General features: G+C 46.1%; 3 protein-coding genes across 3 annotated transcripts in view; all 3 read right to left on the reverse strand.

Annotated features, from left to right (window-relative positions):
• LOC138801669 (mas-related G-protein coupled receptor member H-like) overlaps positions 1–27,510 on the reverse strand; it is a 566,124-nt gene that overhangs the window by 323,695 nt on the left and 214,919 nt on the right. The gene's annotated exons all lie outside the window — the stretch shown is intronic.
• LOC138801912 (olfactory receptor 2G3-like) lies at positions 6,688–7,635 on the reverse strand. Its single transcript, XM_069985008.1, has one exon. The coding sequence runs from the start codon at positions 7,633–7,635 to the stop codon at positions 6,688–6,690; it is 948 nt and encodes a 315-aa protein (XP_069841109.1).
• LOC138801913 (olfactory receptor 10AG1-like) lies at positions 22,429–23,367 on the reverse strand. The gene has a single exon (XM_069985009.1). It carries the CDS (start codon positions 23,365–23,367, stop codon positions 22,429–22,431), a length of 939 nt encoding a protein of 312 aa, XP_069841110.1.

The following is a 27,510-nucleotide window of genomic DNA, read 5'->3' on the forward strand; positions in this document are numbered from 1 at the left end:
AGCAGATTATTAATATGGTGGGGAGCACGGTAGCAGTCACACTTATCATTAGTTGATAGACTTCAACCATAAAGGTAATGGCACAGGCTATACTCATCATTGGTGGGATATCACAGAAGGTGAGACCCACAATACGGCAGGCTGAAGATCAGGAAACATTCTGTGACTGCATTTACAATAGCAAAAGAAAAGATGCAAAATGTTATTTGATAACAAAGGTTTGTGGTCATCACAGATGGGTATCTGAGGGGGTGACATATGGCCATGTATCGGTCAAAGGCCATCACTGTGAGCATCACTGAGTGGCACAATCTCCCAAGGAGATGGTCCGTCCCATCCAGAAGAAGCTCTGAAGAGCCTTAGGGACTGTGGAGCAGATGGATAGCAGTTCAACAATTGACAAAACTTTCAGAAATAAATTCATAGGAGAATGGAGCCGAAGACTGAGAGTGACGGTCACTACAATGAGACCATTACCGACCAATGAAAGAAGGTACGAAAGAAAGAAGAACATGAGAAGAGAGGCCTGAGCCGCAAGAGACAAATCTGAGAACCCAAGGAGGAGAAAGACTGTCCCATTAATGGAGGTCTCTCTTCTCTGCATCTTATTTCAGGTTCCTGAGCTCTTTCTTATAGGGTAGTAATAGACAGTTCATATATAGGATCTAACTGGTTTCTGACTTGTAGCCCGAGACCCTTTCTTGTGGGTTATCTTGCACATTGGAAGGTTGTAAATGGTAATAGATGGTGGTGGATGGTGATAGATGGTGGTGAATGATGGGATATGGTGGTGGATGGTGGGAGATAGTGGTGGATGGCTGGAGATGGGGGTGGGTGGTGGTAGATAGTGGGAGAATGTGGTGGGTGGTGAGAGATGGTGGTAGAGGGTGGGAGATAGTGGTGGATGGCGGGAGATGGGGGTGGGTGGTGGTAGATGGTGGTAGATAGTGGTGGATGGTGGGAGATGGTGGGATATGGTGGTGGATAGTGGGAGGTGGTGGGATATGGTGGTGGATGGTGGGAGTTGGGGGGTGGATGGTGGGAGATGGTGGTGGGTGCTGGGAGATGGTGCTAAATGGTGTTTGGGATGGAGCAGCAGCAGGTCAGTAGACTGAGTGCAATGGTATTCTTCAATAAACATTTCATGAAGAAACTGGAAATGTTAAGAAAGTAAAATAGAAAAGAATACACTTCTACAATTGTTTGCCAACAAGCCGGAGTCGTCGTCTTCTGTTGTTTTTGGATAAAGTAACAAATACTGACTTATATCTTCAGCATTTACATTCAGACTCTAATGCCGTAACTGTTTCTACAATAGAAATACATTGCAAGTCACACCTAAGGGCGAATAGCTCCAAACCTTCCTGACATAATGCACTAGCATTACCCAGCACCAATGTATCTCCACGTGTTTTTGTAGCACAGTAGTTCTCCCACACCCCAAGGCTTTGTAGGTTCGACCTTCTGCATACACCCATATGTGGCTCCATAGTGCACAATCCATAACTGTGGGCAGCAACTGGACCATTCACTTGTGAATGGGGTGTAAAGTCCAAGGACTTAAGTTTACAAACCTTGGACACATTCATAGACTGTGAAATCTACAGTTATTTGTATTGGTCCATTGGACAGTATGCAGATCCCAAATTAAATTAGTGCAAGGGACCTAATAGTGGACAGTCTGAGACCTCACTGTGGATCTAAACCCCTTTCCTGACAATAGAGACATGCTACCAAGGTGGTATAAGAAGAGAAATCAACGCCGAGGGGTCCTGTGACATGATAGTAGATGGGCCTGGATGGATGTTGTATAGAAAGGAAGGAATCACACAGACGATGATCAGAGATGATCTTCTGATTAGTCATAGAACAGGAAGAGATGACATCAGTAACGTTTGTAGACCCCTGACCTCCAGCATGGGAAAGGTTCCCTATAGGCCGAATCACTGCATGTTACGTAACGTATGGGACATCAATGACTCGGTGGACATCATCTGATGCTGATGCCATGTTGGGAATTCTTAGGTGGAGTCCTGGTGATAACTCACCAGCTGTGGTTCTCTGTATTCCCATCATGCGGGGTCAGGGTTGTCCCTGACCATCACTACTTCTGTGGTGCCGGAAACCCTTAGTAAATCTCACACAAGGCTTCACGTTCACATCATGCGGCTGAGATCAGAATGTGGTGTCGGAGTAAGGACCATGGGGCGTTATGCTGACATAGAAGCTTCCTTCTGAGACCACAGACGTCACCTCCTTCCATCAGGACATCATCACCGTTACATTCTCCTCTTATAGATTTCTAATTCTCTTTGTTTTATGTAATTGACGGTGAAATTCATCCATAACATCATAATAAGACCATATAAAAGCAATGTCCTTGTGTAAGAGATAGAAGCTGGAGGGGCCATGTCCCACAGGGTTACGTGTCAGTGTGTAGTGATGATGTCCTGGATGGAAGGAAGATGAAGGTCACAGAGTCCATCCAATCTCTGTGCTGGGGTTTAGCTGGACATTGGGATATTGGGATATATCCAGGACATAAGATGTTCCCCCACACACAGTCACTCACCTCAGGGCAGCACTGTGCAGAGCTTGGAGGATACCAGACCTTCTTATATCTTCTACATATTCCTCCAGTGACATCATCATTATGTGCCGTCTCCTCGTTTATTAGTAATTATATTAAGATATGAAAAAGCCCAGAGGAAAACACAAAAAGAAAACAGAAGAAAAAGGTCTTTGGCAGGAGGACATCTACAACCTGGGACCCACCCCGTGAGATTATCTCATAGACGTTCAGTAGGAGAACATTGCCCAATGCTGTGGTGATAGGCCCAACGATACCCCCAGTATTATATATAACCCCACAATGATGCCCCTGGTATTATATATAACCCCACAATGATGCCCCCGGTATTATATATAACCCCGCATTGAAACCCTGGTATTATAGATAACCCCCAATGATGCCCCTGGTATTATAGACAGCCCCTAATGATGCCCCTGGTATTATAGAAAGCCCCCAATGATGCCCCTGGTATTATAGATAGCCCCCAATGATGCCCCTGGTATTATAGATAGCCCCCAATGATGCCCCTGGTATTATAGATAACCCCCAATGATGCCCCTGGTATTATAGATAGCCCCCAATGATGCCCCTGGTATTATAGATAGCCCCCAATGATGCCCCTGGTATTATAGATAGCCCCTAATGATGCCCCTGGTATTATAGATAGCCCCCAATGATGCCCCTGGTATTATAGATAGCACCCAATGATGCCCCTGGTATTATAGATAGCCCCCAATGATGCCCCTGGTATTATAGATAGCCCCTAATGATGCCCCTGGTATTATAGATAGCCCCCAATGATGTCCCTGGTATTATAGATAGCCCCCAATGATGCCCCTGGTATTATAGATAGCCCCTAATGATGCCCCTGGTATTATAGATAGCCCCCAATGATGCCCCTGGTATTATAGATAGCCCCCAATGATGCCCCTGGTATTATAGATAGCCCCCAATGATGCCCCTGGTATTATAGATAGCCCCCAATGATGTCCCTGGTATTATAGATAGCCCCCAATGATGCCCCTGGTATTATAGATAGCCCCCAATGATGTAACACTTTCCTGAGTACAAGATCCATAGATACTGTATATATATTTTTAATGGCCCATTAAGCCGGTGTTTGAGGAGGAGGAAATGAGCTGGACCATGCACGTCATACACTTTGTTGGGTTGATAGGGGGCACTGGAATTGTCCGTCAGAGCTGGAGGACACATATGGCACTTCATGTTTTGCTGCTTTCCACCCCTACAGATACAAAGTCTAGGTTAATCGAGTGGCTGTTCGTTTTGATAAACATCAGCCTGTCAGCACTGTCAGTTGACAGGCGGCTGAGCTTCTCCGTGATAATGCCCCCGTCTGGGTTGAATACCCTCTCAACAAGACACGTTAAAAGATCTCAACAACAGGGAAGAACGAGCCCTCTATGGTGGAGCTTTGTGCGGGGGCACAGGGTTTTTCCGAACTGTCAAAAATGGTAGCGGAAACTGTGATAGAAACAAGGCCAGCAATCTTGGGTGGGGGTAGCAGGTAGCCCGTCCATGGGTGCAACCCGGTCCCCACCTCCACAACAATGACCCATCAGGGAGATGTAGCATCTCTGGCCACATGACCTTGTCCATGTGTCAGTGGTTAAGTGGACCTTTGCTGCATTACTCAGGACGTGTCTGATGTTATGGGAAACGTGCTGGTGCAAGGCGAGAAAGGCAAAGCGGTAAAAACGGCTAGGGACTGAATACCGAGGGATGGCGACCACCATCAGGTTGCAGAAAGCTTGTGTTTCCACAAGCCTAAAGAGCAACATCTCCAGGGGCAGCAGTTTTGAGATGTGGCAGGTTAAGGCTTGCCCATGTGGGTGAGTTGTTTCAAAATTAAAAGTGTCTGACCACACACACACAATGACAGCTAGCGGTGGGTGCTGTTGGATTTCCCCCTTGCCTATACCATCTATGGTTGTCATAGGCAACATGATTTAAAGGAGTGCACGAAAGTGTTTCTTTTGCTTGGAATTCTGCTTTCTGTCCATGCCAATGTAAGGTAAAGAAGGTTTCCTGGTGTTTTTCCACATTACATAGAGGTTATATTGTGTTTGGAGTGTATAGCTAAGATGCTCTGATGGTGGCGTAATACTGCGACTTTGGCGTGTTAGATGCAGCCAGGCATGCGCCCCCTGCTGTCCCAGATGCATCCAGAGGTGTTTGCATCATTAGCTGAGTTACCATTGTGGACTTAGAAACCTGATTTCGACCACTAGGAGATCACCAAAATTAAAGTGTCCCTCGGATCTCCTGAAGAAATAACCAATTGTTTCCCTACCATGTACTGGTCATCTAGGATCCACTAAGAGTAAAGGCCCCATACACATAACACAGGGATAACTCTGAAGTATGGGTACAAAGCCAACATATCCTTGCAGAGACTACCACACAGACCCCATTTACTTCTATGACCTGTCTGCTAGTGACAAGGTTCAGGTCATTTCCTGGTGCAAATCACACTTTAGAATGTAAAAAAATAATAATAAAGGCCATAGAAGTAAATGGGGTCTTTGCCAGTCCATGCATGGGAACGTGGCCACAGGGTTCTCATGTCTCTATGCCTCTGAAGACCCAATCGTGGTGTGAATGCATCCTCAGGGATAAGTCAGGAAAAAGCGAAAGGTAATGTTGAAGGAGAGGAGGATCGAAGAAAAGGATCGGAGAGGAGGATTGTCGAGAAGAATTGGAGAGGAGGAACGTTGAGAAGGATCAGGGAGGAGGATCTGAGAGGAGGATCGGAGAAGAGGATCAGGGAGGAAGATCGGAGAGAAAGATCGGAGAGAAGGATCGGTGAGGAGGATCGGAGAGGAGAATAGTCGAGAAAGATTAGGGAGGAGGATCGTCGAGAGGGGGGAGGATCAGAGAGGGGGATCATCGATAAGGATCAGGGAGGAGGATCAGAGAGAAGGATCAGAGAGGGGGATCGGAGAGAAGGATCGGAGAGAAAGATCGGAGAGAAGGATCAGGGAGAAGGATCGGAGAGGAGAATAGTCGAGAAGGATCAGGGAGGAGGATCGGAGAGAGGGGGGAGGATCAGAGAGGGGGATCATCGATAAGGATCAGGGAGGAGGATCAGAGAGAAGGATCAGAGAGGGGGATCGGAGAGAAGGATCAGGGAGAAGGATTGGAGAGGAGAATAGTCGAGAAGGATCAGGGAGGAGGATCGTCGATAAGGATCAGAAAGGGGGATCGTCGATAAGGATCTGGGAGGAGGATCAGAGAGGGGGATTGTCGATAAGGATCAGGGAGAAGGATCAGAGAGAAGGATCAGAGAGGGGGATCGGAGAGAAGGATCAGAGAAAAGGATCAGGGAGGAGGATCGGAGAGAAGGATCAGAGAGAAGGATCAGGGAGGAGGATCGGAGAGAAGGATCAGAGAGAAGGATCAGGGAGGAGGATCGGAGAGAAGGATCAGAGAAAAGGATCAGGGAGGAGGATCGGAGAGAAGGATCAGAGAGAAGGATCAGGGAGGAGGATCGGAGAGAAGGATCAGAGAGAAGGATCAGGGAGGAGGATCGGGGAGGGGGATTGGGCATGGGGGTTTTCAACTGCCTGATTCTTTTGTCCTCAAACAGATAAGCTACTGCCAGAGGAGTCTCAGCCGAGTGTTAATGCGTATGGGATAAATGGGAGAGATATCTGTCAGCCAAACAAACACGAGCCCCTTAAAGTGAATCTGTACTGCCGGACAGTATTTTTAGTGCTCCTCATTACATGGCTGGTCCCAGGGTCTGTATTACTTCTGGAGCCGATATTCAGAGTAAAAAAAACTTTTATTCTGGCGGCGCGGTGTCAATGTGGCAGGGCTTAGAGCAGGGATGTCAAACTCAGGCCCTCCAGCTGTCGCAAAACTACAATTCCCATCATGCCTGGAGAGCCAAAGCTTTAGGTTTGGCTGGAGGGTTTGAGTTTGACACGTGTGGCTTAGAGCATCCGTGGCCTCGGCCTGCAGCGCCTCTCTCCATACATATATATATGGTATACATCTGATTTTACCAACTTTACTTCCTTAGACAACCCCTTTAAGTAGGTTGAAGAAAGGGAATCATTGACTTCATCTTCTTTTCATTAGTTTCCTATTCACTTGTGAGATAAGATGATTTTCAGGTGGAGGTTGCGGATGGCCGCCTTCATTTCCTTATTCTTCAGGCTGTAGATCAGGGGGTTGATGGTCGGGATGATGACACAGTAGGAGAGCGCCAACATCCTGTCATCATAAGAAGAAAATGGATTTTGTAAGCGAAGGTGAACAAACATAACCGTCCCATAGAAAATAATAACGGAGGCCAGATGGGAGCCGCAGGTGGAGAAGGCCTTACGGCGGGACTCTGCAGAGCGGAGGAGGAATATGGAGGTCAGGATCCTGGTGTAGGAGCTGAATATTAATACGGTCGGGAGAACAGTGGCTGCAACACTAATAAGAAATAGACAAACTTCAATAGAAAATGTATCGACACAGGATAGACTGATGATGGAAGGAACGTCACAGAAGAAATGGGCTACAAGGTGAGACCCACAGAAGGGCAGAGTGAAGAGTAAAGTGCAGTGTATAACAGCAGTTATTATAGCGAATGTCCAGGAGAGCATTGATAGGAGATAGCAGGTACTGACACTCATCACAGACCGGTATCTGAGGGGGTGACATATGGCCATGTACCGGTCAAAGGCCATGACTGTCAATAAGATGCATTCACAACCCGCGGCTACTATAAAGGAAAAGAGCTGTGTGACACAACCAACCATGGAGATGGTCCTCTCCACCGCATAGAAGATCTGAAGAGCCTTAGGAACCGTGGAGTTGATGGATAAAAGCTCGACAAATGATAAAACCTTCAGGAAGAAATACATAGGAGAATGGAGCCGAGGACTTAGAGTGACAACCACCATGATGAGACCATTACCGATCAATGAGAGAAGGTACGAAAAGAACAAGAACAGGAAGAGAGAGGCCTGGGCCGTAAGAGACAAATCCGAGAACCCAAGGAGGAGAAACGTTGTCCCGTTACTGGTGGTCTCTCTGCTATCCATGGCCTTTGAGCTGGACACGTCACTTCCCTTTCTCAGCTGTCCCAGGAACCCTTTAGGATCTCCAATGTTCTGGACAGTAGTTTGTTGGGCAGGTGATTGGACATATTTAGCAGCATTGTAGCGAAACCCTCAGAGGAACATTCAATGCCATTACCTGTTGTCATCACCTGAAAGACAATCAAACCTTCATCCACAATGTGTAAAGAAAGATTCTGATTCATGGAGCACACAATGGGTGAAATTCATGAGGTCCTTGTCTTTCTTCATACATCGGAGATTATAAGGTTATATATTAATGGTAACAAGTACAGTGATCACTTTATTGTATGGGTGAGAGCAATGAATAATGATTCTGACCTGCAACAACATGTACGACCCCTGTAAATATTCCTCAACGTCCCATCACAGGGCAGGAGATTAAAGAGGCGAATAAAGGAGCACCAAGAAAGCCGTATTCATATCACATTGTGAGGCCGGCGTTACTGAGGAAGAGCCAATACGTGTGGTCATAGGAATCACCATATGTTGATGGTTTCTTCATCTTGGGTCTTAGCGTAAAGGATTTGACATGGCCGCTTGCCGACCGCTCCTATTCCCATCTGGAGTTGACGCTCAGGTCCTTTGATGTGAATGAAGCCGAGCTGCCAAAACCACAGAAGACCTGAAGTCTAGTGGACAAAGCTCGAGAAGCCGTGGTGTAACCCAAATATTAGGCGACAACCTTAGATGAAACCCTGGAGTACTGCTGCCGACTTCAGCCGAAGAGTTGGAGCCAGGGAATATCTGCCAATGCCATGAGATTGGACGCAGAACCACTGATTACAAGAAAGTCCTTCATTCCCATTGTGCAAACCATTCATGTGGCAGGTGGGATGAATCTATGGCCAGGTGACCTCAGTAATGGAGCTGATGGACAACGTTACCCATAAAACCTGAGAACTAAAAGAATCTACATAAAAGACATCTACACCGTGGCTCACCGTATACGGAGATGGGCAGAGCTGAGGAGGCAGAACATGCTACCGTGTTATATCCTATTCTCCATCCTTAGAGGTCTAATCCCAGGACCATATATACCTGTATTCCTGTGTTCCCTGCTGTGTATTCTGTTAATTGGCAAATAGTAAAAACATAAACTAATAAGTCATATTATAAAATAAAAAACATCTCAGCCTAGTGTTGTGTGGCTTTCCGTTGCTCTGACCCATCAGTGTGGACTCCATGAGACTCTATAGGTATCCAGTGGTATCTACAGCTGATGGTGCGGCCTCCATGAATTGGTCTTCTGGCACATCCCACAGATGATCAATCAGATTGAGATTTGGAGACCATGTCACCTTTACCATGTGATTGACACAATGTGAGGCTCATCAAAAAACAAAAAAAACAACAACAATGAACAAGCTTTAAATCTGTGGAAAGGTATATATACTCCACAGTCTTAAACCCATTGGGGAAGGGAGGTGGGGGAGTACTTATGACTCTCACCATCTTCTGTCTTCACTATTGTGGTTTAGCCAATCAGCAGCTGCAGTGCTGTCCTTACTCCCGACTCATCAGCTGATTAGGGTCCATTTACACAGACAGATTATCTGCCAAAGATTTGAAGCCAAACCCAGGAATGGATTTGAAAAGAGGAAAAATGTCAGGCTTTCCTTTATGACCTGATCTCTGTTTATAGTCTGTTCCTGGCTTTGGCTTCAAATCTTTGGCAGATAATCTGTCAGTTAATCTTTCTGTGTAAATGGACCCTAAGTTGGGTGTCGATAGTGAAGCTAGAAGACCGGAGGTGCTTCATGGGTTGCTTGGGGGGTGCTGCTTCTAGCTGCTGCAGTGTGAGGGCAGCCGCAGACACATGATTGCTGATGGGCAGAGAGGCTGAGACATTCTCAGGGTCTTATTCTTGGCTTCACCTCTCTTCCCTAAACCCAAAGGAGAAGCTACGGTGAATACACATGGACACATAAATATGTCAATTGCAAAGGTTTTGTTTTATTTTTTTTAGTGACTATATAGTGTATAGGAGGCAGCACAAAGGCTAGTCTGCATCCAGTGCAGATCCTCATATACATACACAGGACAGTGCTGCTCCTCATATACATACACAGGACAGTGCTGCTCCTCATATACATACACAGGACGGTGCTGCTCCTCATATACATACACAGGACAGTGCTGCTCCTCATATACATACACAGCACAGTGCAGCTCCTCATATACATACACAGCACAGTGCTGCTCCTCATATACATACACAGGACAACTCTGCTCCTCATATATATACACAGGACAGTGCTGCTCCTCATATACATACACAGGACGGTGCTGCTCCTCATATACATACACAGGACAGTGCCGCTCCTCATATACATGCACAGGACAGTGCCGCTCCTCATATACATGCACAAGACAGTGCCGCTCCTCATATACATGCACAAGACAGTGCCGCTCCTCATATACATGCACAAGACAGTGCCGCTCCTCATATACATACACAGGACAGTGCTGCTCCTCATATACACAGGACAGTGCTGCTCCTCATATACATACACAGGACAGTGCTGCTCCTCATATACATACACAGGACAGTGCTGCTCCTCATATATATACACAGGACAGTGCTGCTCCTCATATACATACACAGGACAGTGCTGCTCCTCATATACATACACAGGACAGTGCTGCTCCTCATATACACAGGACAGTGCTGTTCCTCATATACATACACAGGACAGTGCTGCTCCTCATATACATACACAGGACAGTGCTGCTCCTCATATACATACACAGGACAGTGCCGCTCCTCATATACACAGGACAGTGCTGCTCCTCATATACATACACAGGAAAGTGTTGCTCCTCATATACATGCACAGGACAGTGTCGCTCCTCATATACATACACAGGACAGTGCTGCTCCTCATATACATACACAGCACAGTGCAGCTCCTCCTATACATACACAGGACAGTGCTGCTCCTCATATACATACACAGGACAGTGCTGCTCCTCATATACATACACAGGACAGCTCTGCTCCTTATATACATACACAGGACAGCTCTGCTCCTTATATACATACACAGAACAGTGCTTCTCCTCATATACACAGGACAGTGCTGCTCCTCATATACATATGCAGGAAAGTGCTGCTCCTCATATACATGCACAGGACAGTGCTGCTCCTCATATACATACACAGGACAGTGCTGCTCCTCATATACATACACAGGACAGTGCTGCTCCTCATATACATACACAGGACAGTGCTGCTCCTCATATACACAGGACAGTGCTGCTCCTCATATACATACACAGGACAGTGCTGCTCCTCATATACATACACAGGACAGTGCTGCTCCTCATATACACAGGACAGTGCTGTTCCTCATATACATACACAGCACAGTGCAGCTCCTCATATTCATACACAGGACAGTGCTGCTTCTCCTCATATACATACACAGGACAGTGCCGCTCCTCATATATAAACACAGGATGGTGCTGCTCCTCATATACATACACAGGACAGTACAATATCGACTTGTGGATAAGAAATATGTCTTGTGTTATAGCCTAAGGCTATGTTCACACACTGTATCAGACTGGCCGTTCCGTGACCCCGGCCGGGTCACGGAACGGCCGGTCTGTGCCCGGATCATCCGTCCGGCCGCGGAGCTCTGATGCGGGCGCATCAGCATGCGCCCACATCAGAGCTTCCCATAGCACACAGTGAAGCAAGCATCCGGAGCCGCTCGCTTCACTGTGTGAACTTACAGGTCCTTCTGCAGCCGGAATTCACTGAATTCCAGCCGCAAAAAACTGACCTGTCAGTTTTCTTCTGACGCCGCATGGGATCCCGGCCGGAGCGCATACGATGTGTGTACGCATCGGCCGGGATCCCATTGCACATGTCACTATGGCTATGTCACACACCGCAAAACTACGGCCGTACTTCTGCGGCGAGAACTACGGCCGTAGTTTTACGTAGTGTGAACATAGCCTAAAATATATATTTTTTTTTTTTGCCTCTAGAACACTTTATTATTAATTATAAATCATCTTATAAGTTCAATATTCTCTCACAATGTCATCAAATATTTGTCTCATTTTAACATGTTTCCCCTCTGCTCCTTTTAACCCCTTCAAAACAGAGACCATGGATGCACGGATGTCCAGGTCAAATGAAAGCAATGTTCCTCTGCGCCTTCTAAGAGCCATAACGCTTTTATTGTTCCACCTACAGGGCTGGTTGAGGTTTAATTTTTTGTGCCAGGATCTGTAGTTTTTCTTAATACCATATTGGTGTAAAAGAAGAATTTTGATCGCTTTTTATTTATTCTTTTCTGATATATTTTAAGAAAAACAGCAATCCTGTTTTTTTTCCCCATTTACGCCACACCATTCACCGTGCGGGAACAATAATGTTATATTTTAATAGAGCGGACAATTCTGCACGCTATGATATGTAATATGTTTATTTATTTATTCTTTTTTTTTCCATAATGGGCAAGGGGGTATATTAAACTTTTATTGTGAGGGGGGTTTATAAGGTTTTTTTTCATACTTAAAAAAAAAAATTATTACACTTTTTTTACACAGTTTTTTTTTTTTCACTTTTAAACAGGCAATCAATAGATTGCATGTATTGATCTATGCTATGCCATAGCATAGCATAGATCAGAGTCATCGGCAATCTGTACATACAGCCTGCCTGAGAGCAGACTTTATTCATAGATTGCCCATCTGACAGGACAGAGGCATGGCTGCGGGGGTCCCGATCACTCAGTGACAGAAACTTGTCCTGTCACTGAGTACCTTAAACGCCGCGATCGCTATAGATCGTGGCTAGAGATGAGCGAACATCGAGCATGCTTGAGTCGATCCCAACCCAAACTTTCGGCATTTGATTAGCGGTGGCTGCTGAACTTGGATAAAGCCCTAAGGCTATGTGAAAAACATGGATATAGTCATTAGCTGTATCCATGTTTTCCAGAAAACCTTAGAGCTTTATCCAAGTTCAGCAGCCCCAGCTAATCAAATGCCGAACGTTCAGGTTCGGATCAACTCGAACCCGGTTCGCTCATCTCTAATCGTGGCGTTTAAGGAGGTTAATGAGAGGCAGCTGGGGGATTGCAGCTGCTTGTCATTATCCTCAGCTCTCGGGACAATGATGTGTGCGGGGCTGATCTCACTGCAGCGGACCCGCACACATCAAACCCCTTCACAGTAAGGAAAGTGCATATACATTTCTACCACATGGGTTATGTGCAGTAGGAACGTATATATGCGACGGGAAGGGGTTAATTTCTCTCATCACAGGGCAGCAGCCAACTAGGAGTTTGAAAAGTTAGGGTTTCCCTGGTAATATATCCTGGTTAGTGTTGAGAAAACATGGCAAACTGTTCGGGTTCAGCAACATTCTCTGAACTCAAATGCTCAGTTGGATGCCACCCTAGGAAGTCCTATAAAATGTTGAGAACACTGCTCAACGCAAACAGTTTGGCAGATTCGCTCAACACTAATCTTGGGTACTTTATTGTTAACTTACATGTACGATATTGTATTGTTAAGGATTTTATGTTATGATTATATTGGCCAAATAAAATAAAATCCCGATCCCCAGAGAAACATTCAGCAGAGCTCTCCATGGATCTCATGATCAACCAAAATAATGATACAAATTTTGAATAAAAACAGAGAATTATATAGTGAAGTCCTCAAGGAGGTGATTCTTCCCATTGGGGAAAGTTCTTTGGAGCCTTTGGTAACACTGATAGAGTAACATGAATGATATCTCTGTAGAAAAGATATTGGAAAGTGGAGCTAAAGATTGAAGCAGACCAGGCTAAGCTTCTTTTGTTGGCTACCATCTCCTGTGTTCTCCATAATATTATGTAGTCCAACATAAGTTATAACCTGAGATGTTCGAACAATGAGGCATCAGGATTCAGATTCAGTCTGAATTTTACAAAATCAAATTGCTAATAGATTTGTTAGAATCAAATCTATTAGCAATTTGTTTAGGAAAAATTGGTCATAAAGGAGAAAAGACTCCTTTCAGAGGTCTATAGAGACCCAATGGTATAAATGAGCACCCAGCAACTGTCCCAGAGAACATTCAGGACTGGTCAGTGGGCTGTGCAGGAACAGGGACCTCTCCCAAAGCTAGCAATCAATGCTCGTACATAAACAACCCTCAGAGATTTGCCGAATAGAAACCGAAACAAATGTCAGGAGACTTGCTCGTGTCTAGTGATAAGCGAATAGTATTTGATGGAATAGTACGCTATTTGAGCTATTCGTTTTGGTTCGAATATTCAAACAAAAACGCAGTAAAAATTCGATTCGCCCTCCCACATCCCCTGGCGCTTTTTTTCCAGCCTATAAACATGCAGGGGGAGGGACAGGCACTAGGAATAGGCAGGACTTTAAAAAAAAAAAAAAAAAAACTCTAACTGTAATTGGCTGGCTAAACCATGTGACCTCCTGAATATAAGAATAGGGGATTTTAGATTTGTGTCAGATGCTGGTTGGAGTTAGAGAGGGACAGACTGTATACCAGGGAGAGAAAGGTGAAGTTAGGTAGGAAGGGACCACCGTCATTGTCAGGGCTAAAAATATAGAAATCAGAGATTTAGAAGCTGTTGTGAGACACTGGGGGAGATTTATGAAAGGGTGAAAATATACACCCGGTGTAAACTGCCCAGAGCAACCAATCACAGCTCAGCTTTTGTTTTACCAGAGCTGAAAGCTGAGCTGTGATTGGTTGCTGTGGGCAGTTTACACCAGGTGTATATTTTCACCCTTTCATAAATCTCCCCCAGTGTGTTCAGGTTCCTATTAGACGAATCGATCTTTAACGTTTACCGACAAATGATAAACGATTGCAAACAAGATTGTTTATCGTTAACCTGAAATCATTCACCACATTGCACAGAACTTTAGTCCTTAGTTCCCATCGTTATTGCGAACGTTACTACGATTGTTTACTCCATCTGATTCCAGCAAAGCAATGAACAATGTGCAATTACACTGAACGAGTAGTGAACAAATGTGGAAATAAGGCGAACGATTAGCCAACAATAGTTAGTAAAGGATAATCGTCCCATGTAATAGGGCGCTTGGGTAGGAAGGGAGCCCCAACAGTTAGATGCAGCCAGGCATGCTTCCCCTGCTGTCCCGGTTACATCCAGAGGTGTTGCCATCATTTCTTGAGGTGTGATTGTGGACTTGGTGACCTCCAAGTGGTTGAATATTGATTTCAAAGTCCCTAGTACGATGAGTTCTACAAGTGTAACTTTATTAGTACAAAGAAAATTGCTCTTTTGTACATTTATCTGATACACCACCAATAAAACCGTTGGTGTCGTGAGTGGGACGATCCCTAAGTTCACTGTTAAACCGATGAATCCAGTTGGCACTCTCATGGATAGCACGTTGCAGATGTCTAGGTTGACGTCTCATTGCATTTAACCTGATATGTGCCGCCAACTGCTGGTACCTTTGTTTAGCTGGTAATAAAACAAGCTCAGTTGTCCAAATCCCTGCTGGTGCCATTATTGTCTTTGAAAAGACTTCTTTATTATTGTCTTTGAAAAGACTTCTTTATCCTGGACAGTGATATCAAAGAGGCGAAGACTAGAGCTTTCATTTCCTACGCCTGCCGCAGCACCTATCTGTGCCCCTTCCTCGCCTCTCTTCTCTAGCTACACCCATGGGTTAGATTATGGCCTGACCGCTCTGCCAATCATGAGGCACAGAGAGGCGTTGAAGACCCTGGACACAGCAGCTCTAGGCCCCACCTGTTTGATCCCAATGTTCAGGATTTGTTGCTCTGTTTATCCTATAATGACACAAGTTTTAGGTTGAGCTTCCGGATGGCTTTCATCATTTCCTTGTTCTTCAGACTGTTGATTGATGGTCGGGATTACAATGCAATAGAATAATGCAGTCATTCTATCTTTATAAGAAGTAAATGGATTTCCCAATCAAAGATGAAAAAACATGGCGGCCCCAAAGAAAATTACAACAGCGACCAGATGAGAGCCGCAGGTAGAGAAGGCTTTATGGAGGGACTCCAAAGAGCAGAGGAGAAATATGGAGGTCAGGGTCCCGATGTAGGAGCAGATTATTAATATGGTTGGGAGCACAATTGCAATCACACTAATAATCAAGGAGTAGACCTCAACATAAAATGCACTGACACAGGCTAAAGTGATGATTGGAGGAACATCACAGAAGAAGGGAGCTACGAGGGGGAGGGGCACAGTAGGGCAAGCTGAATAACACACTACAGCCAATAATACCATTTCCCCATGACTGTTAGCTTATAGCAGAGGCTCATAGTCATCACAGACATGTATCTGAGGGGGTGACATATGGCCAGGTACCCGTCAAAGGCCATCACTATGAGTATGATGCATTCACAACCTATAAAGGTGAAGAGCTGAACAGCACAACCTGCAAATGGAATACTCCTCTCCAAAGTCAGGAAGATCTGAAGAGCCTTAGGAACCGTAGAGAGATAAAACCTCAAGAAATACATAGGAGAATGGAGCTGAGGACTGAGAGTGACGACCACAATGATGAGACCATTACCGATCAATGAGAGAAGGTAAGAAAGGAAGAAGAACATGAAGAGAGAGGCCTGGGCCGTAAGAGACAAATCAGGACTTTTATATATTACTGGGGCTGTGATATATAACTGAGGCTACCAAAGCTTTGTTTAGTGTCTGAGAAACAGTGGTGAGAAACATGGTGGATCAGAACACAAAAAATATTTTTATTACTTATGTCTATTTCATATATCCCATTGCAAATGTTTGCAGAATTTTTTTTAGATCTGATGGGTGATACAAACAGAAGATATTGAGAAACCTCTGATTTTAACTTATTGCCCCACGACCTATAATAGATTTATGAAAAACAAAGAATTAGTAATAAAACAGCTTCTCTTCTACACAACTTATGCTAAAGAAGAGCCCGTGGAACCTCATTTAGGATTCTCAAAACACAGGACTAGCCAGATATCCCTCCGGGAAGGACCCAGCCAAGGGGCGGCTCCTGTAGGGAAACCACCAAAACCACCATATTAAGTGACCCTATAAGTCATTGTAATGACAAGGGAAAAACCAAGGCCAAGTACCCATCCACAGACAGCTGTTTCGGGGTGCTGCCCCTCATCAGTGTGGAGCAGGATTCTGGCTAGGTGGGAGCAATTTCTTGTAAAGCCACAAGAGAAACAGATCGCTAAGAGTTGAGCTAAGTTTCCGAAGTTATACGGTGTCACCTGAGCTGCGAAATAGAGTACGTAGGCTCTTGGCTGCTTTGCTCCATCCGGATCAGTTCCTCTGCTTTAGGATACTGTCCTGCCCTTTTAGAGATGTTCACGGCGTGGGTTGGGACGATCCCTGACTCGTCCTCTCTGTAAGTGTTTAGCACTGCATCTTTAGTGGAAAGGTTGCTTCTGTCTACTACCACACTCCAGACTAGACTAATTCTGACTGTTCCCTAAGGGTTGTGTTGTGTAAGTACAGAGTGCACAGAAGAGAGGAGAGCAGAGATAGGTAGAGAAAGAACAACATCTCTCATAGGCTGGAACAGACCATGTGGTACAAAAACAGTAACCCTTAGGTGACTATAGCTGTGCAACATAAAACAATGAGTTGAGATACACTTGAGAATATAGCAGGCAAGTTGAATACATTTAAGGATATGCTGGTAGTTAGTTGCAATAGACTTTAGTTGTGCTGCAAGGTTTATTAAGGATGCTGATGGTTATGGAATCGGGGCCTATTTAGGCACAGTGGCTCAGCTGGGGCTATTAGAGACAAGTCCTGATTCCAAGGGAAAGGACATCCACTGATCTTACTATAAGGGCAGAGAATGACACATCTGTGATGTGGGCAATGCTCATAACTGAGTTTCTGACACAGATCCGGTCCTTTAAACTGTTGTTATGTGCTATTGCTTGCATGACCCGCAAAGGGTCTAACACCCTGAATTAGAGACCATCATTAAACCTATTAACCTTATCCGCGTGGATTTCTTCACCTTTGATGTGTGTCAGCACGACTAGAAGTTCCTTTTACCTTTGTATAATTCCTAAGCTTTCTACACCCAATAGGAATTATAGTCAGTCCGGGGCCAGTTCTGGTGAGCCAGTCAGCCAGACAGTCTGTTGCTGATGAGGAAAAAGAGATCAAGGAGAGGAGGCAACCAAAGAGACCTCAGCTGTGGGAAAAGTACAGAGGGGAGCACCGCTAGAAGTGAGACCAAGAGAGAGTTCACCAGGTGTACTGTCTACAAGAGCAAAGGGTACCTCTATGGTTGGTGGGAATCCTCTGTCCAGGAATCAGAACAAATAGTCTTGAACACATTTGGCAGAAGTGGAGTTGGCCTCTGTACTGTCTCTTTCTGGGGTTGGGTAAATTGTACAAGAACCCCTAAATATTTCATAATTCCTTTCGGTCTGGCCAGGATACCTATTCAGAAAGCTCCCTAGCTAACAGGGAGAGAAAGACTTAAGTTCCCAATTGGGAAAAAAACAGGATTACAGAATCATAGGGCCCCTAGTGTCCCAACTCATAGTGACGCACCTTATGTGAAGACAGCCATAGATGTTCGTTACACAAGTACAGTAACCATTTCTAGGAATACGCTATTTGCTTCTGGGTGATTGTGCCCACAAGTCATCTCGTCTAGAGGCCATCTTTATATCACTTATTTGATGATTATTACACCCCAATATAAGTATATCTCCCCTGATGAGTATAAGTGGATGTTACGTGTAGGGGGGTATAAGAGGGTGGGTGTAGGGTTTGGAGGCAGAGATAGCACAGGGCTGGGGCATCAACCCCACCGGTTCCCTAAGCAAGTAGAGGTAGATTGGTGCAACCACCATAAGAGCAAATGACGGTGGCTATCTGCCTTGGCACTGCCAGATCGTTCGTGGTAACATCCCTTTACCATACACAACCAAAGGTAGTAGGATCGCATTTACATTCATGTGATATTGGCTTGCCACATTTTTTGGGTGACTGTCTGTCTGTGGCCCTTTTTGTCTTGTGTATTTGTAGTTCTAGTGGAGTTTATGCCAGTGTTGATAGATGCTAAACCCACCCGTCATGTACAACTCCATGCTTTAATGAATACTTAGCAAAAGTTATATTTTATTTGTGAGACCTTTCTGGGATTACCACCAGCATACACGTGCCTATGAGTGCCAGCAAGTTGTCAGTAAACCGGTATTGTTGCCCCACCTCCATTCTTGTCTGGTTCATCTGCACTTCTCATCATGGGTGTCTCTGCCGTCTTACTAGACAGCAGTATCAGGGGTTGCCCCCCTCTGGGGAAATTAAAGGTACACTCCATCGACCACCATACACATTGATGCAGCCCCACTAAAACCTCTACAGTGGCCTCCAGGAGGACAGAGAGTAGTCTCCTTCTGCAGAAGCCCTCGTGCCCACCAGAGACCATGACTAGTCACTGAGTAAGGATGCATCCTGGAAGCACAGACAGATATATGAAAGGTACTATGGGGGACATTTATTAAGTCCGGCGCTTTGTACGCCGGGCGTAAAAATGTCCCTGCAGTGCTGACAGTACAGAGATTTATGTAGAGGGGCACTGCCTCTACATAGATCCCGCGCGCACCAGTGTGTGCACCAGGAAACCTACATCAGCTCTGGGCTGGCGTAGGTTCCCTATCATTTTTCGGTGAAAAAAATGATAAATGAAGCGGACCCAGAGTCCACGCCCCCCGTTCCACCCCCTCCACCTCCCCGCTCCCCTTGCGAATCTGGCATAAAATGGGCAGATGCGAATAAATTTATTTGCATCTAGCTATTTTACGCAAAAAAATAAAATTCAACTTTTTCCGTTGATAACTTTCCCCCTATGTGTTTCCTTGACCTAACAGCATCTAACAGAGTCAGCAGTTTAAGGACCAAGGCCCATTTTGAAAACTAGACCTGCTCATGGATGTCATTAAGGCCTATACTGAGAGTGTTAACCCACAGGTGTTTGAGTTTTTTGCATTAGGAAACCAAATGTAAAAAATGTTGTGGATTTCATGGATGTCGTCCTCCTTGGAAAATATGTGCAGCGGCAATTGGAGCAGGACCCACATTTATGGTAACCCAGTATTTCCATCCATGTGGACCCACTGGGGATCGATCTCAGATTCTTGATTGTTTGTGCTATCTTAATGTCTAGGTTAGGGGCTGTGTGCATAAGTGTATAGAAGATTACAGAGTCCCAGTACTATAAAAAATATAACAGCTTTACTGTCAGACTTTGTAAAATAACAGTACATGTTTCACAGAATAGACAAATCTTGGTGCTCTAGAGAACTTGACCCTTTGTGCTTGAGAAGACATAAGAGAGGTAGTTGTAGCGGTGCTTGTAGAGTAGAGTGGAGTAGAGGAGAGGAGTTGGCCATAGGAGCCCCAACCCAGTGTAGCAATGTACTCTGCCGGAACCTAAGGATATATTTGTAGTGAAGTGTTTCTTATACTTGTGTGAAGACTTTGGTCTGACCACCTTCTGCCACCTGATATTGTCGAACCCATTCTAGTAGGGTAGTACAAGCCCAAGCCATGGTTATCTGGGTGAAGCTAGGTGTCTGAGGTGTCCCAGTTACCTGCACTGTGCAAAAAGATACGTAGACCTTCTTTATGGTAACTTTGTCCTAACAAAGCTAGTTCCTCTAATATAAGGATGCTGCCGTGCTCTGTTCTTACATGTTCCTGGCGTGGGTCAGGGTGTTCCTTGGTTACCTCTGCCTTTAAAGTGCTTAGCACTGCATACTGAACGTACTGGTAGTAGCAAAAGAACTGTTGGTGTCTAACTGCATTTGTACACTTTCGTGACCAGACTTAACTGAACTGTGTACTTCCTCCCACAAGGAGCTAGCTAACTCCTCCTTCAGGGGGTGAGTATGTAGAGAGCAGGGATAGGTAGAAAGAGAGAAAGCACCTCCTATTGGTCAGCAACAAACACATGGTATAACAACATTAACCCATAACTTTTCTCATCTGTGCATATAAGAACATAGGTATATAGAAAACACTGACACCTAGTGGTGAAACTTCAGAATACCTTATCACCACTTAACCTAAAGTGAGAACTTTGTGACAGGTGCATAAGACGCTAACAGTGGGACACCACAAAAGCATCTATATTACGGACCCTATAAATACCTGTAAACAAGAGTTTGGTGACTGCTGTAGTGGTGATGAGATACCATAAGGGTTCTGACACCATAAATCTGTATAGTGTCCTTTGAATAAGAAGTCCTTTTTTCTTTAGATATCCTTTAGCATATAACAAGTAGCGTCTATTTGAGTCTCCGCATAAAATAGTTACCAAGCATCATCCTTTATAAAAGAGGGCAGTAGCAATCATAGTAGTAAAAAACTACCCCCCCCCACACACACACACACACACACACATACATAATCTAATGACCTGGTAAGTAAAATTATTAAAGGTAGCATATAGCCAACATGGCACAACCTGAAACCTTAATCCAATTGGGTCTATATAACAAAAACAATATCTAACCAAAGGGTGCGTAGAACTGAGCCTCTATAACTGTCTCCATTTGACAAAATGCTGATGCAAGGGCAATATATAGGCTTGACCTCTGGCCCCTCAAATGTCTGAGCATCCTCTCAACCCTAATGGCAAACACTGTTGGGCACCTGTGGATGTAGAGGTGACATCATTTAAGAAAATTCTCCCAAAGGCTCCAGCGAATTGAGTACCACTATGGGAGGTGATGAAGTTTCGGCCACTTGAGGGCCATAGCTTCTAGGAGGAGCTTATGAGGTGGAACCAGCTGCTGCGAGGCTGATTTCTGCTCCTGGGAGTTGGCTTCCTAATAGTTGTCTCAGGCAGATGGTCCCAGAAGGACTGCTGCACGCTCAAAGCTCGGCAGCCTCATTGACTACTGCATACTCAGTATAGACTGAAGGCCTCAGTGGGAGTGATGTACACACACAACATCATGGCCTCAGCGGGACTTCTGCACACACACAGCATGATGGCCTCAGCGGGACTTCTGCACACACACAACATGATGGTCTCAGTGAGACTTCTGCACACACACAGCATGATGGCCTCAGCGGGACTTCTGCACACACACAGCATGATGGCCTCAGCGGGACTTCTGCACACACACAGCATGATGGCCTCAGCGGGACTTCTGCACACACACAGCATGATGGTCTCAGTGAGACTGTTGCACCCTTGTTGCATCTGTTACATTAGTAACTTACCATAACTCCTCATCCTCCTGTGGCCACCCCAAAAGCACTTTTGGATGGCTGAAGTCCGGGAAAGACGCTCACAAGCACCTTCAATATGCCGCCAAGTGGTCGACATACTTTCCTTTAATGTAGTTTCACTTTTATGCAGCGCCGGAAACACAGGGGCAAACCCTCCAAACAGCTGCTTCACCCATAAAAAGCAATGAGACAATAAAAAGCACTTCAGTTTGTACCTGGTTTCTGCTGCTAAAGGACCCCAATAGTCCCAGTAGTCCAGCGGCAATCACTAAGCTGTTTTAATGAGGTTCGTTTGAGGTTCCGTTCACATAGACCCAAACTATTCATCAAAGTTTGACAAACCTGCCAAACTAAACTTTTGAAAAGTTTGCTCATCTCTACGTGTGCTTAAGACATGGAAACAGTCTGGAAATGGGATCCTGAAGAGAACCAAGACCTGTATAAAGAAATTCACACGGAGCGTGAAGTAATTCTGAGGTTTGTTGCTCTGTTTATCCTATAATGCCACAAGTTTTAGGTTGAGCTTTCGGATGGCTTTCATCATTTCCTTATTCTTCAGACTGTAGATCAAGGGATTGATGGTCGGGATTACAATGCAATAGAATAATGCAGTCATTCTATCTTCATAAGGAGTAAATGGATTTCCTAATCGAAGATGAACAAACATGGCGGCCCCAAAGAAAATAACAACAGAAAAAACATGGGAGCCGCAGGTAGAGAAGGCTTTATAGCGGGACTCTTCTGAGTGGAGGAGCAATATGGAGATCAGGATCCTGGTGTAGGAGCAGATTATTAATATGGTTGGGAGCACAATTGCAATCACACTAATAATCAAGAAGTAGACCTCAACAATGAAAGTATTGCCACAGGCTAAACTGATCATTGGGGGAATATCACAGAAGAAGTGGGCAATGAGATGGGGGCCACAGTAGGACAAGCTGAATAACACACTACAGCCAATGATAGCATTTCCAAATGCAAAAATCAAAGACATGACTGTTAGCTTATAGCAGAGGCTCATAGTCATCACAGACATGTATCTGAGGGGGTGACATATGGCCAGGTACCGGTCAAAGGCCATCACTGTGAGCAAGACACATTCACAACCTGCGGCCCCTATAAAGGTGAAGAACTGAACAGCACAACCTGCAAATGGAATGCTCCTCTCCAAAGTCAGGAAGATCTGAAGAGCCTTAGGAGCCGTGGAGGTGATGGATAAAACCTCAAGAAATGATAAGACCTTCAGGAAGAAATACATAGGAGACTGGAGCTGAGGACTGAGAGTGACGACCACAATGATGAGACCATTACCGATCAATGAGAGAAGGTAAGAAAGGAAGAAGAACATGAAGAGCGAGGCCTGGGCCGTAAGAGACAAATCAGAGAACCCAAGAAAGAAGAACATTGTCCCATTACTGGGGATGTCTCCTTCCATTTACTTCTTTTCCACTGTTATTTTACCCAAAAGTGAGACAGCCGAAAGGTAAGGAGGTCACATTCAGGACTTTTATAGATTACTGTGGCTGGGATATATAACTGAGGCTACAGTATGTAACCAGAGCTTTGTTCCATCTTCCTATTGGACTCCCGATATCGGTTTAGTTTTTGGAAGTGGAGATTTGTGCACATTCATTCTGGGTTTTGGTAAAAGACACGATGGATCAGAACACATAAAACATTTGTAATACTTATGATCAGCTACATCCCAAGTCATTGTATGTGAGCCCATATCCCAAACATCCTCTATGTCCTTGCGTAGAGAGTCATCCTTCTGGTTTTGGTAACCCCAGTGCTCTATGTTTGACTGGAAGATGAAATAACCTTTCAGATCTGATGGGTGATCCAGATAGAAGATATTACTATTGAGGAACCTCTGATTTTAACATTGTGTCCAACTAATGAAAATAGATTTATGAAAAACTAAAAGTTAGTAATATAAGAGGCTCTTTCTTACACAACTTCTCTGTCCACATTTGGTTCGGTATCTGGCTTAGTTTTTAACCAATGCAAAGCATATAAAGGTGTTTCCCCTTAAACATACCACTAAATCTTTCTATGGACAGTATTCTTCAGTATTCTTCCCCTTAACCTTGACTACATTCAGATAAAGATTTAGACAAGTTTTTTGGACTACGTAGGTCTCTCCGTCATGCATGGTTCCTAAAAGGACATAAGAACAGTGCAGGGAATAGTTTGAGCAGTTTATGCACTAAAGATAACTCTATGGCTCAATGTGCATACCATACTTTCTAAGGGATCTCCCAGTCTATTGCTCATATTTGCAAACTCTACAGCATTTGGTGATCACATACATCTGGTAGGGCTCCATGATGGAAGTAACATGGCCATTCCAAATGGAGGGGCTGCTGGAGACTTGGAAACTCACATGAAGCGCCTGCTCCTGGAGACTGGGGGACCTCACATGGAGCGTCTGCTGGAGACTGGGGTACCTCACATGGAGCGTCTGCTAGAGACTGGAAGACCTCACATGGAGCGGCTGCTGCTGGAGACTTGAGGACCTCACATGGTGCGGCTGCTGGAGACTGGAGGACCTCACACAAAGCGTCTGCTGCTGGAGACTGGGGGACCTCACATGGAGCGGCTGCTCCTGGAGACTGGGGGACCTCACATGGAGCGGCTGCTGCTGGAGACTGGGGGACCTCACATGGAGACATGGAGTGGCTGATAGACACTGGGGGACCTCACATGGAGCGTTTGCTGGAGACTGGGGTACCACACATGGAGCGGCTGGTGCTGTAGACTGGAGGACCTCACATGGAGCGGCTGGTGCTGTAGACTGGAGGACCTCACATGGAGCGGCTGCTGGAGACTGAAAGACCTCACACAGAGCGACTGCTCCTGGAGACTGGGGGACCTCACACAGAGCGTCTGCTCCTGGAGACTGGGGGACCTCACATGGAGTGGCTGCTGCTGGAGACTGGGGGACCTCACATGGAGACATGGAGTGGCTGATAGACACTGGGGGACCTCACATGGAGCGTTTGCTGGAGACTGGGGTACCACACATGGAACGGCTGGTGCTGTAGACTGGAGGACCTCACATGGAGCGGCTGGTGCTGTAGACTGGAGGACCTCACATGGAGCGGCTGCTGGAGACTGAAAGACCTCACACAGAGCGACTGCTCCTGGAGACTGGGGGACCTCACACAGAGCGTCTGCAGCTGGAGACTGGGGGAGCTCACATGGAGAGGCTGCTGGAGACTGGGGGGACCTCACATAGAGCGTCTGCTGCTGGAGACTGGGGGACCTCACATGGACACATGGAGTGGCTGATAGACACTGGGGGACCTCACATGGAGCGTCTGCTGGAGACTGGGGTACCTCACATGGAGCGTCTGCTAGAGACTGGAATACCTCACATGGAGCGGCTGCTGCTGGAGACTGGAGGACCTCACACAGAGCGTCTGCAGCTGGAGACTGGGGGAGCTCTCATGGAGAGGCTGCTGGAGACTGGGGGGACCTCACATAGAGCGTCTGCTGCTGGAGACTGGGGGAGCTCACATGGAACGGCAGCTGCTGGAGAATGGGGGACCTCACATGGAGCGGCAGCTGCTGGAGACTGGGGGATCTTATATGGAGCGGCAGCTGCTGGAGACTGGGGGATCTCACATGGAGCGGCTGCTGGAGACTGGGGGCCTCACTTGGAGCTGCTGCTGGAGACTTGGAGACTGGGGGACCTCACATGGAGCAGCTGATGCTGGAGACTGGGGGACATCACATGGAGCGGCTGCTGCTGGAGACTGGGGGACCTCACATGGAGCGGCTGCTGCTGGAGACTGGGGGACCTCACATGGAGCAGCTGATGCTGGAGACTGGGGGACCTCACATGGAGCGGCTGCTGCTGGAGACTGGGGGACCTCACATGGAGCAGCTGCTAAAGACTGGGGGACCTCACATGGAGCGGCTGCTGCTGGAGACTGGGGGACCTCACATGGAGCGGCTGCTGGAGACTGGGGGACCTCACATGGAGCGGCTGCTGGAGACTGGGGGACCTCACATGGAGTGGCTGCTAAAGACTGGGGGACCTCACATGGAGCGGCTGCTGGAGACTGGGGGACCTCACATGGAGAGGCTGCTAAAGACTGGGGGACCTCACATGGAGCGGCTGCTGGAGACTGGGGGACCTCACATGGAGTGGCTGCTGGAGACTGGGGGACTTCATATGAAGCAGCTGCTGCTGGAGACTGGGGGACCTCACATGGAGCGGCTGCTGCTGGAGACTGGGGGACCTCACATGGAGCGGCTGCTGGAGACTGGGGGACCTCACATGGAGCGGCTGCTGGAGACTGGGGGACCTCACATGGAGCGGCTGCTGGAGACTGGGGGACCTCACATGGAGCGGCTGCTGGAGACTGGGGGACCTCACATGGAGGCACTGCATTTTCTCCAGATCTGAATCCAGTTAAGTATTAGGTAAGTGGTCATGTAGATTCGGATAACTCTGTGTCTCCGTGGCCACCTGTGAACCTCAGGAGATGTGGTTGTCTTCTGTAATTGATGCTCAAGAAACATGATAATGTGGTGTCTATGCCCCCGGTGTGGTGTTATATCGGAGGAGCGGCTGGTCACTTGCTAGGTGGTGAGGTGTGACTCCACGCCGGAGATGGTTGGCCGAGATACAGACAGACTTGCTTTTATTTTTAAAGGCCGGCTGTACCCTTTTCCCCTGTGGTCAGTGTCCTGCCGGGTTGCTACTGGGTCCCTTGGGTTAGTGTCATCAGGGATGGCCAGAGTGGTGTAGTGACCCTCCCGGATTGTAGGAACTGCCACCCACAGAAAGGGGAAGTGTCCCAAGGTTGCGGTGTGTGCTGTGTCGGTGAATTGCGATAAATCACAGAGTCTCTTAGGTAAAGATAAGCCGATTTACTAAGTGCAAATGTGCAGCAGGTAGTACAGAGTCAACAGTATGAGGTCTCTCTGGATAAAGCACTGGATCACACACTTGACAATAGTTCCAAATAAATACTTGAGCATACAGCAACTGGATCTGAAGTAAAAGTGCAGTGTAGGATATAGTAGTGTGAAGAAACAGAATAGCAGAGAAGAGGATGCAGTGAGAGTCTCAACCCAAGAAGTACTATGCTCTTCTGGGGAAGAAGAAGAAGCAAGAAGGAAGAAGAAGGAACAAAAGAAGAGGTGATAGGAGACAAGAAAACAAGAATCCTACTGGTCTACAGATCCAGGTGACACATAGAAAAAACAATAACCCTTTACATCCTTTAGCTGTGCAGCATCCACATAATCATATAAAATAAAGTGACATCTAGTGGCGAACCCAAGTACTACTAAAGAAGAAGAAGAAGACCCATGTATTGACTTAGGGGGAGATTTATCAAAGGGTGTAAAATTTTGACTGGTGCAAACTGCCCACAGCAACCAATCACAGTCCCTCTTTCCTTTCAGCACTGCCTAAAGCTGAGCTGTGATTGGCTGCTGTGGGCAGTTTGCACCAGTCTAAATTTTACACCCTTTGATAAATCTCCCCCTTAGTCTTCACACCACCTTATGCCCACTAGACTCAGCTGAACCTTCCTAGAGGGTGACACAGGCCCCAGAC

This window comes from Dendropsophus ebraccatus, chromosome 9 (genome assembly GCF_027789765.1).
Source record: "Dendropsophus ebraccatus isolate aDenEbr1 chromosome 9, aDenEbr1.pat, whole genome shotgun sequence".
Taxonomy (NCBI): domain Eukaryota; kingdom Metazoa; phylum Chordata; class Amphibia; order Anura; family Hylidae; genus Dendropsophus; species Dendropsophus ebraccatus.

Bases quoted from the DNA above. Each gene is read 5' to 3' on its own strand.
- LOC138801913 (XM_069985009.1), bottom strand. From the start codon at position 23,367: ATGGAAGGAGACATCCCCAGTAATGGGACAATGTTCTTCTTTCTTGGG.
- LOC138801912 (XM_069985008.1), bottom strand. From the start codon at position 7,635: ATGGATAGCAGAGAGACCACCAGTAACGGGACAACGTTTCTCCTCCTT.